The sequence below is a fragment of the Bombyx mandarina genome, chromosome 16 (genome assembly GCF_030267445.1).
Source record: "Bombyx mandarina strain Sakado chromosome 16, ASM3026744v2".
Taxonomy (NCBI): Eukaryota; Metazoa; Arthropoda; class Insecta; order Lepidoptera; family Bombycidae; genus Bombyx; species Bombyx mandarina.
The window spans coordinates 10,051,251-10,062,391 of record NC_143222.1 but is presented as its reverse complement, the minus strand read 5'-3'; the positions used below and the strand labels follow the sequence as shown (position 1 = coordinate 10,062,391).

Genomic DNA, 11,141 nt, shown 5'->3' with positions numbered 1-11,141 from the left:
AAACAATTACACAACTATATCAAATCACCAATGCAGTCTCATTAGTTTCGTCCCACTTTCTAATACTTTGGTACGCCTCTTCAGAGCATTGTTGATTTGCTCTCGGCTCTAAACATAGTATTTCTTTTCAGTATCAGAACGAATTTCACGAACTGTCTTCTCTTAATAATACTTCTTTTTACTTACTAATACAATTTCCGGTCATGTTAGCGAAATATGTGACGACGACTTTTTAACTATCCTCAGTTACTACGACATTTTGACATCATCCATATTTACCTGAACCAAACGCCTCAACATATTCAACCACGTCAGGTGAAACACCAGCCTCTTCATAAAATTTCTTCAAGAAAGTTGCCGTGTCTCTTGGGTCACGATCAAAGCCAAATCTGGGTCCGGTTTCTCCTTCTAAAAGCATCGTGATTCCCGATTTGACATGCACAATCTTGGCGTAAATTCTGAAAATGAGAGAAACATTATAGTAACTATTCTGAACTATTTTTGAGCAGATAGATTAATATGACCTAATGGGTCGTACGTAGCAATATTGAAACTAACCTGAGAGCGTTTTTAGCTTTCTGAAGAAATAAAACATTGATAGCTTCAGATTTTGCGCACCCGTCTGCATGTCGATCAAAAGACTTCGTTTTTCCGTCCATGCAGAGATTCACAATCCTGAAATAACCTTTTCTTAATACTATAGTATTAGGTACTTATTTGATTAATATTTGAACTAGTGTTTACCCAATGATCGTAATTCGACGATAATCACTAACATATCAGGATTTAAGTAAATGTTTTATTCCATTTCTGTTTTGTTTTGTTCATGATCTTTTGAAAAATAAAACGGAATATTTAAAAAAATAACTAAGGACAGATTGTCCTGCCATGACTTACACCCTTTTTTTCAACTTACCTGCCATAGTGAACTAAGCATTGCGGGTGAAGACACAAATTGACCGCTCCGACAATGGCCGCCTCACATTCGCCCCGGCTTATCGCAAAAAAAGCCTGTTCTAAGGCTGCGATAGAACTGCAGCAAGCTTCGTCAACAGCCAACGATGGCCCTTTCACGTTCAACCAATACGATATGCGATTTGCAAACATTGCTTTGTTACACCTAGAAAAAAACATGAAATATTCAATATAATATTTAACATTACATACATACTATTATTTGCAGTTGGCCGACACAGATTCCACAAGGATCATCGTTTGGTCGTTGAATTACTTCTAAGATATGTTTACATGTTTTTTTTTTTATGATTGAAGGATTACTGGTGGCCCGGAGGCCTTTCCAGTTTCACCAGGACAGGTGGGCGAGCAAAGGCTCAGCCAGGAGGGGTGGGATTTGCTAACAGCTACCCGAGCGCCTCCGAAGGAGACCTAACAACTCAAGAGTAGCTGCTTCGTGAATGAATCTACTACCGGATCGGAATCGCGACCCGCTGAGAAGATCCGGCGAGAAACTCAGCGAGCTGATTCATGGGTTAGGTTGCACGGCGAATTCTTTGTCGAGTTCGACGAGTACGGTTACCGAGGTCCCTAAGCCTGCTCCTAGAGCTGAAGGCGTCTAGTGCAAAGGTTATTGGATCTGATGGATCCGTAAAGACGTGTCTAGGGCGTCGACGGTGACTGGCTCCTGCATGATCAGGATTCGGGGAGTAGTCAGCGGCGGCTACGATAAGGCGATTATCATGACGCATAGCCTTATCGAAGTAAAGTTCCGACGCTGACTTCATGTATTTCTGTATAGATTCGAGGCCCAGGTCGTCGTGTAGGTCAACGTTCCTCACGAACCACGGAGCTCCGACGGCTAACCTGCAAAAGCGGGATTGTAGAGATTGAAGGGTGTCTATGTGTGTGCGGGCCGCGTGAGCGAACACCACGCTCGCGTAAGTCATGACGGGCCTTATGCAAGTTTTGTAAAGTGTCACCTTGTTCCGAAGGGACATTTTACTCCGCTTACAGATCATGGGGTAGAGTCTACCGAGAATAAACGCGGCACGGTCACGGACTGATTTTATATGCGGGCGGAATATCATCGATGCATCCAGGGTAACGCCCAGGTACTTGACCTTCCTGGCCCAGGGTATGAATTGACTAAAGAGAGTAATCGGGAGTGTGAGATTCCTCCTCCTAATACGGGAGGAAATCCGTGTGGAGCTTCCCCTCTGAAATAGCACCGCAGTACTTTTCGCTGGGTTGATGTCTATGCGCCATTTTCGGAACCACTGTCCTAGGGCTAGGGCTGCGCTTTGAAGCTTCTTCGCGATTAGGGACTTGTTTCTACTGGAATAGTAAACAGTCGTGTCGTCGGCGAATAAAGCTAAATGGGTCGGCGGCGACCGGGGAATATCGTTAACGAATAAGCTAAATAGGAGGGGTGAAAGGACAGAGCCTTGCGGGACTCCAGCTGTGAGAGGTCGTGGGGAGGAGCGGGTTCCCTCGACTCGATACCGAAAAGAGCGGTTCGACAAGAAGTCCCGTATGATGAGCACGAGACTATCCGGCACACCCATGTTGAATAGTTTGAAAATCAAACCGTTGTGCCAGACTTTGTCGAACGCTTTTGCGACGTCGAAGAAGAGAGCTCCCGTGTATAACGGTTTTGGTCGATTAAGCCCCACAAGAATGTGCTCCGTGAGGTGGTGCACCTGTTGAACGCATGAGTGATTTGTACGGAATCCGAATTGTTCATCAATGAGAATGCCCTTGGATGAGACGAAGTCTCTGAGGCGTTTGTAGAGCAGACGCTTATACAGTTTGCCTAGAGACATGAGGAGGCTAATCGGGCGGTAGCTCGTCTGATGATTTTTTGGTTTACCGGGTTTATGTATGCCGATAACGTCCGCTTCTTTCCACACCGCGGGAAAGATACAGTTCGCCATAGCGGCATTGAAAATAGATGCCAACATCACGATGAGTTGGACGGGTAGAAGTTTAATAACGCGGTTGGATATACCGTCGGAACCGGGAGCCTTGCGAGGACGTAGGTCTTTGATCAAGTCTTTAACTTCCATCGGGGTGACGGGTGGTAAAGCATCCGAGGGTGGCAAGGAGGCTCTGCGTTCTACCTCACTGTCTACTAATTCTACATGAACAGGGTCCACGGATTGAGTGCTGGGCGTGCACTGGGTTTGCAATGTATCGGCCAGCAGCTCTGCTTTTTCGTCATCATCGAACGCCGCGAGTCGGCCTGAGGGGCCTACGAGGGGGGGCATAGTTACTACCGTATCCGATTTGAGAGTACGAGCTAAGCGGTAGTAAGACCTTTGAGAGGGCGCGAGTCCTTCTAAGAAATCAGACCATCTGGCATCTCGGACTTCGGCGATGCGAGACTTTACGTCGCGTTGTAGGGCACGCATTCGATTACGATTTTCCGCGGTAGGATACCTGTCGTAGGCGCGTATTGAAGCGTTCTTAGCTCTTAGGAGCTCCCTAATATCGTCGGACAATTTGAAGCGGTGAAGGAAGTTCTCCGCTACAACTTGTTTCGATGACCTATCTAATGTCGAGGTGATGTGTGACGTTAAGATGTCTATGGCTTCAGCGGTATCCTGAGGAGACGGGGTAGAGTCCGGGCTAAACGGGAGCGATGGTGGATCAGATTCAGCCAGGCTGATGCCCAGCGTGTGCCAATCCACCACAGTCCTCGTGACGGGAACGGAATCGGGAGCGCGACCGAGCTTCATAACGACGGGACGGTGGTCTGAATCTAACTCTGAAACTACTTCGATCGAGTGTAAGCGCAGAGTTACGTTTTTTAATAACGCTATGTCGAGTATATCTGGGCGATGCGCGATATTTTGCGGGTAGTGAGTCGGGGTTAGCGGAGCGATGATATCGAAAGCGAGATCATCAACTAACGCGTCAAGCCGCCTGCCATTCGGGGTTGTGGTGTGTGAGTTCCACCTGATGTGTTTACAATTTAGGTCGCCCGCCAGAATGACAGAGCTCCCCATGCCGAGCAGCGCCTCGATATCACTGCTTAGAACGATCTTATCCGGTGGAAGATAAACGGACGCGATAACGATCGGCGTGTGTCTCGTCAGTGAGATTCGGCACACTGATGCTTCGATATTAGCGAGCGCGGGAGGATCGAGCGGGACGCAATGCAGGGCTCTTCTATAGTAAATGACGGTACCACCACCACGAGCAGAGAGCCTGTCGTTCCTGACCATGTTATAGTTCGCGATTTTAGGGTCACGGCGCGCGGGCTTAAGTAGGGTCTCCTGCACTAAAAATATATCAATTTGATGGTCACGCGAAAAGTCAGAAACCTGATCACGTTGATTTGCGAGACCGTAAGCGTTAAAAAATCCTATCGTTACGGATAGGGGCTTTATTCTACTTATATACGCCATTGATTACCGGCGGAGTGAGGGGAGGACGTACGTATTTAATGACGCGTATACGTCGCCGTATTCTTGCACAACGGCGATAAAGTGTTGTGCAGTGGAGGCAGCGCGAATGGCGTCGCCCAAAGCGTTAACGCGCTCAAAGTTGATCGACTGAAAGAAGTCGATCGCTAAAGCGAGATTGTCGGACACGGTCGGAGGGCAAGTCGCGGGAGAGGGACGAGTCGCGGGGGCGGGACGAATCGCGGAGGAGGGAGTTGTAGCCGTGTTCGTGTACGGCAGCGGTTTCGCCCAGGCCGAGACACTAGGCACCGGCGCCGGAACGAACGCTGGCTTAGCCTGCGACACAGAGGGTGCCGAGGCTTTGATGTCTGGGCCGGAAGCTCGGAGGCGGTTTTGGCGGGCGACGCGGCGATTTATTTTAGGGGCTCGGGGGCATCCGCGGTAATTTGCGGGGTGACCCTGTGTTCGACACAGGACGCAGCTAGGCGGTTCCGTCGCGGTTTTTTGATCGCGAGTGCATAGGGCCGTGGTGTGATCGCCTAAGCACTTGACGCATCGGGGGCGCGCGCGACAGTTACGGGAAGAATGCCCGTATAATTGGCAGTTATGGCACTGGCTCGGTGTGCCTTTCTTGTGTGGGGTTTCGACTGCGATTCCGGAAAGGCTACAGACCGTTCGGATGTTGAATATTTGCTTACCCTCGGGGGTAGGCTGGAGGGCGACGAGAACCATATTATATGGCTCCCTTCCGCGGCCTGTGTGCATGCGGTGTACGGAGTTAACCGGTAGGCCTTGTTTGAGAAGGTCGGCCTTGACGAGCTCGGCATCCAACTCTTTAGGGATGCCACGTATAACGGCACGGAGTTCGCGCTCCTCCTGGAGCGTATACGTGTGGAAACTTGTACGCTCCTTACGGAGGTAAGAAGAGAGGGCCCTATGGTCGTCGGGTGTTCGAACCTTAGTTTGAATGCCGTTCACGAGGTTACGGGCATTCGTGAAATTGATATTTTTGGCCTTAAGGGCCAGGGAAACTCGTTCCCAAGCTGCCTCCTCTTGAAGGATTATCGGGGGAGGGGTCTGGGTTTTATTTTGTGCCACCGGACGCGGCGACGGAGTGGCACGGGCTGGAGGCACAACGGGAGTCTGAGGGCGGGGGCGCGACGCGTTCGCGGCTTTGCTAATTTTAGCGGCCGCGGGAGCTCGAGACTCCGCGGCACGCTTCTTACCCTTTTACACCAGAGTGAATCCATCCGTCGATGAGGCGGGGGCGAGGTCGACCTCCATCTCCGAGTCAGAGTCGGAGGACGAGGAGGCGGGCGCAGGTGACCTACGAGTAGGTGTTTTGGAGGGCGCGACGGAGGCCGCGGATGATCGCGCTGCTGGAACGGTGACCACGGCGGACGACGCAGCAGTTTTACTCGCCAGTATAGGCGACGCGGGAATGGCAGGCACGACGGAGGCTGCGGTGCTCGATGCAGAAGCTATGCACGCAGGTACAGGCGACGCAAGAGCAGCGAGCTCGGTGGAGTCCACGAGAGGGCTCGCGGTGTGATCGGCCTTGAAGGCCTGAAACTCGGAAGTGAGCTTTGGGTAGCGAAGCCGGAGAAATTCCGCAAATACAGCGTCCATGATGGCTACGTGCCCAGGTGGGGCTACCCTGGGTCTTAGAAAACACTCGAGGCCCCAACTTCTCGGAACTGAGCGGTTCTATTGAACACAGGTGGCGATGCGGCGCGATTACTACAGGACAAAGAAAAAACACAATAAAACAGAAATAACGAAAAGAAACAAAACAATTAAACACTTCCAAGAAAACAGTTTGTCGGCAGATGTACCACGAACACAGAAATAACAAAAGGAAACAAAACAAATAAAAACTTCCAGGAAAAACACTTGGTCGGCAGATGTACCACGAACACAGGCCGCGCGAACAATGGCCGGGCTAACAAAAGCCGGGCGAACAAAGGCGATCGAGTGGTCGATGAGCACGTCCGCACGTGACGGGTGCCTCTATCGGAATGATGTTTACATGTGCGTACTATTGGTTTATTTGTTAGTAATATATTATACTTATATATTAAGTTTATGACTGAGCACCCTTTTGTCTTAAGAAGTCCCACACACAATATTTTTTCTTTCAATAGTTTTTCTCAACACTTCAATCCACGATGCCATCCGCGCTGCTAAGGGTGGGCGGGGCTTGCTCTGAATAATCCAAGGGGAAAGTTATTAAAGGAGGCCACGACCGTCAGCACTGGATATTATCGACGAAAGGAGAAGGATCTTCATTAGTTTTCGCGAGTCGTAGGTAAACATAATTGAAACTACTTTTACGGTTTGACCAATCGCCTGTAGTGACCACGAAAATTTTAAAGCATTCGTAACATTGTCAATAATAAAATGATCATAGAAAACGCGAAATCAACCCCGTAAAAAAAGTTTTAATTAAATGATTACATGATTTTTTTATTATTATTTTATGTTTTATTTGGAATACCCTGAACTCAATTTACTACTTACTATATTTTTATTGCATATATAGTATAGATAGTTGTATTAACGGCTCGTCTGGTGTTAACTGATTACCGGAGCCCACAGATATCACAAGATAAATGGCATTACCCCATATGAGGTTGAACTCAAAATTGTGTTGAATATTGGTTGTCCCACCCTCCAAAGCGGAATGCATAATGTCTTTGCGGCAGATATAAGCAGGATTGCAACATATACCCATAACGCACTCCAACATTTATTCTCATATATCTATCAAATTTAGATTATCTATAATTATATTTAAAAAGATATGATTTTTGATACGCCGTATCAATATTTTGTCATTGAAGGCGCCACAAGCCCGGATTAAGTACATATTGCATGGTCGCCTTGCTTGGTACAACGAGTACACCCGGAAAATTATCCTTTAGGCTACGACTTCTTTAAAATATCACCTATAACCGAAATAATTACTTACCCGGCAATACCAAAACCTGTTCTGCAGTCTGCCACATAAAAACAAGCTTTTTCTGTTTCAGAATAGGACATACCGATGTACACGCCCACATTCTTTCCTGAAAGGTGTTCAGGACTGACACCTGTCGGGAAAATCATACATTTTGCCATTTTCAATATTTGAAAAGCATTTATCAGTCTACCATTGAATTTTGGTCTTTAGACCCGTGAGCATCTGTTACCAGAAGATATGATGTTGAAGTCTCAATTGTTATGTAAGTTTGGTCTCCCTCTCCAACAATGGAAAGTACGTGATTTTTTCGTGGCAGATTAGGGTTTGTGGAATGCTATTGACATGAGACTGCAGTATTTGGGATGAGAAGATTTTGCACGGCTTTCGCTGGATACGGGCTACGTAATAACGGTCATTATGGCGAATCTTGGTGAAAGCCTATGTTGACCAAGGCTGACATAGGCTGAGCTGTGCGTTGAAAAGAGAGCTGGCATGCATCTTTGGTTTATTAATCAGTCATACAAAAACATTTGTATATTTTTCTTTAGCACTATCATCTCTTATGCTTTCACTGTTTTCAGGAAAAAAGTCTCAAGAATGCCGGAATACCGTATCATGAAAGAACACTTACCGGCATCATAAATAGCTTGATAGGTCTGTTCCAAGACTTTTTTCGCCATTGGGTCCATGTTATTCGCGAGGCGATAATGCACCTTAAAGAATTGTGCATCAAACTTATTCAGTTCAGGTAGCTTTCCTGTGTACTGCACCACTTCTGGATGAGAGTAATTCCAACGCTGGTTTTCAGATGTTATAGGATTTTTCTGAAAACGGTTCATAGGGATTATATTTATCTAACTATATAATGTTGAACAATTATTTATTTGTGTTGATGTGATTGGATAACAAGAGAAGCACTCGGTGGTAGTCTGTACCATGCAGTCCATGCCACCCATGATCGGGCACATTGGAAGTACGTCGCATGTGGTCGCGATCCTCAGTAGTGAGGGAACGATATAGAAGAAGAAGAAGATTGGATAACAAGAATTTTTTTTTTTTTATAATTACAAATTTTATTGACAAGATGAGAATGTTGACAGAAAACTGGTAAAGAAAATTAGTTTACCTTGTTGTACAAAACGTCAGCCAAATCTTTAATCGACTTGGAAGCCGGATATAGACCAGACATTCCACTGATAACAACCCTCTCTTCTTTGAATGTCATTTCTGACATACGTTCGACAGTCCTGCTGTTTTCAGGCATTGCTGATGCAATAAATGCTGTTGTAAAAGATATTTTAAGTCTAAATATATCAGATGAAACAGTCATCTAAATAACTATCTACAGTTTAATAGAGCAAAAAGCTAGGTACATTACTTTCGAGCAATGCCAGTATTCTATAATAATCATTATTCATCTTTAATATTTAACGAATAATAAATTTGCGTCATTAGTAGTACCAGTATAGTAGGTTGTACAGTATTCCCAAAGGGTTACTTAACACCCCTTTTCTCTATTCCTGTTGTAAGATAGCCGAAGTATAATACAACTGTGACTTCGGCCTCATGTCAAAATGTAGTCATTTAATACCAAGAATGCTTTGAGCACGTATGATCAAAGGAAAGTTAAGGTAATTTTTAAGGTTCGCATCGAGGATAAAGCTAGTTTTTTATAAGGAATTTCCTTAAATAAACTTTCTAAAACCAAGGAATAGACATTAAATACTTTTTACGTACAACTTACCAAATATCAACAGGACAGAATCTTTGTTAGGTAAAGACTGCTGTCTTTAACCCTGAATGCGTTGTTATTTAAAGGCTTTTATAACATTATAAGGAATTATAATTAATTTATGCCAACTCGAAAATAATCAAAAGCTCTATTAACCTTATGACCGGACCATTTGATTATCTACTGAATAAGCATTTATAGGGATATATTGTCATTTGCGTATAAATGTCCTCAAACCATTGATTTTCGTTTAAGGCTATTTCACATCGGAAGTAATTTGGGTACCATTGCACCATCTACGTCTCCCCTAACTGTGCAAAAGCTCAGTTAGGGGAGATGTAGATCCTGTAGAACACGGAGGCATTTCCAGTTTCACCAGGATAGGCCTCCGGTCACCAGAAATTCTTCAATCATAAAAGAAATAAAAAGCAATCTGCATTGTAACCCATTAATTCTATCACACACCACCCTGCTCTTGAATACATTCTCTTCACACTATTTTTTGATCCCTGTGTTCTACCACAAACGTGATTTGAAAATAATTCGCAGCGGTGGATAGCGGCATCGTTTTGCTTTTGGTAATGCTAATTCCTATGAGCGGCGGTAACTATTTACTATTAACCTAGCTATAAACTCTACTATTATTTTTTCGTTGATGGGCAAATTAGCTTACGGCTCACCTAGTGTTAAACGAGCATAGGAGGCTATAAAAATTATATAGTAGCCTCGGTTTCTTACGAGACTTTTTAAGGATTTCAATAATTTTTGTGTGTTAAAAGACAATACCAACACAGTTCGTGCGTCAAAAAGTAAATATAATTAAAACCGTTGCTACTGAAATGAGGTCCAATGTATACATCAGTTGATTAAACAGCAACTTGTGACTTTATCATTCAAACATTTGATTGAATGCAAATGGGAGTGGATTGAATTCAAATGAAGTTGTATAGTAAATGAGTTTCAAAATCAACCTGGTTTTGCGAAGTAAGCTCTTTTGTTTTGAGCCTGTACTGTGTTGTGCAGATCGTTTGTATTATATTGTGCAGACTTTATAACGGTTGCCCCATCATTCAAATCGGAAGGCATGACTAAAGAAAAACAGAGATGTTTTAGCATACCCGTGCATTCTCAAACAATCTTAACCACCAGTAGCTTTCTGTGGTCATTTAGAGCTTTATCGTGAGAAAAATCGATAGCGTTTTTTGTTAATAGTACACTATATTTCGATTCCTAATAAACTTGCACAATATTATTTCATAGTTGTAGCCATCCATAGTCCATCGGGATAGCAACACAACGCTACAACATCACGCACCGTGCCCTCGGTAAAGCTGTTCGAACGTCGCCATCATCTCGTCCACTCTTTGCGCGAAGAAGTGGTGAATTCAAGTTTGAAGATTGGGACAGTCATTATACAATATAACCAAAAACTGTGGGTAGCAGCACTCACATCGATCTCCATGAACTGTAGTTACCACTTTTACTCTTATTGGTGGTATTATCATTAAGAAAATAAGAGTCTGCATGGTACCACCATCCCGCCTATTTCTGTCACGAAGCAGTAACACTGACAAACCTTATATCTGACAGATGATGGTGAAATTTAACTTGAAATGTTCAAGGGCTTAATATTACTGGTAGGTAATATTAAGCCCTTGAACGGCGGGTAGGTACCACCGCTTTAGAAGTCGTCGTGCCCTAAAGGATAAGACGTCTGGTGTATTCGTGTTGAAGCGATGCACCGGTGTTCGAATCCCGCAGGCGGGTACCAATTTTTCTAATGAAATACGTACTCAACAAATGTTCACGATTGACTTCCACGGTGAAGGAATAACATCGTGAAATAAACTCAAACCCGCAAAATTACAATTTGCGTAATTACTGGTGGTAGGACCTCTTGTGAGTCCGCGCGGGTAGGTACCATCACCCTGCCTATTTCTGCCGTGAAGCAGTAATGCGTTTCGGTTTGAAGGGTAGGGTAGCCGATGTAACTATACTTGAGACCTTAGAACTTATATCTCAAGGTGGGTGGCGCATTTACGTTGTATATGTCTATGGGCTCCAGTAACCACTTAACACCAGG

General features: G+C 44.9%; 1 protein-coding gene across 1 annotated transcript; it reads right to left on the bottom strand.

The window, feature by feature from the left end:
• Positions 1 to 265: 265 nt before the first annotated feature.
• LOC149501342 (fatty acid synthase) lies at positions 266 to 8,590 on the bottom strand. The gene is made up of 6 exons (XM_089733945.1): positions 8,453 to 8,590; positions 7,958 to 8,150; positions 7,336 to 7,456; positions 917 to 1,120; positions 559 to 675; positions 266 to 458 (listed from the first exon to the last, which is right to left on the bottom strand). The coding sequence occupies exons 1-6, from the start codon at positions 8,588 to 8,590 to the stop codon at positions 266 to 268; spliced, it is 966 nt and encodes a 321-aa protein (XP_089590071.1).
• Between the last annotated feature and the right edge of the window lie 2,551 nt (positions 8,591 to 11,141).

Excerpts from the sequence above, each read along its gene's own strand:
- LOC149501342 (XM_089733945.1), bottom strand. The coding sequence starts at position 8,590 with ATGCCTGAAAACAGCAGGACTGTCGAACGTATGTCAGAAATGACATTC. Across the intron at positions 8,151-8,452 it reads CTGACGTTTTGTACAACAAG|AAAAATCCTATAACATCTGA; the intron begins GTAAACTAATTT and ends AACCGTTTTCAG. Across the intron at positions 7,457-7,957 it reads TCAAGCTATTTATGATGCCG|GTGTCAGTCCTGAACACCTT; the intron begins GTAAGTGTTCTT and ends TTTTCCCGACAG.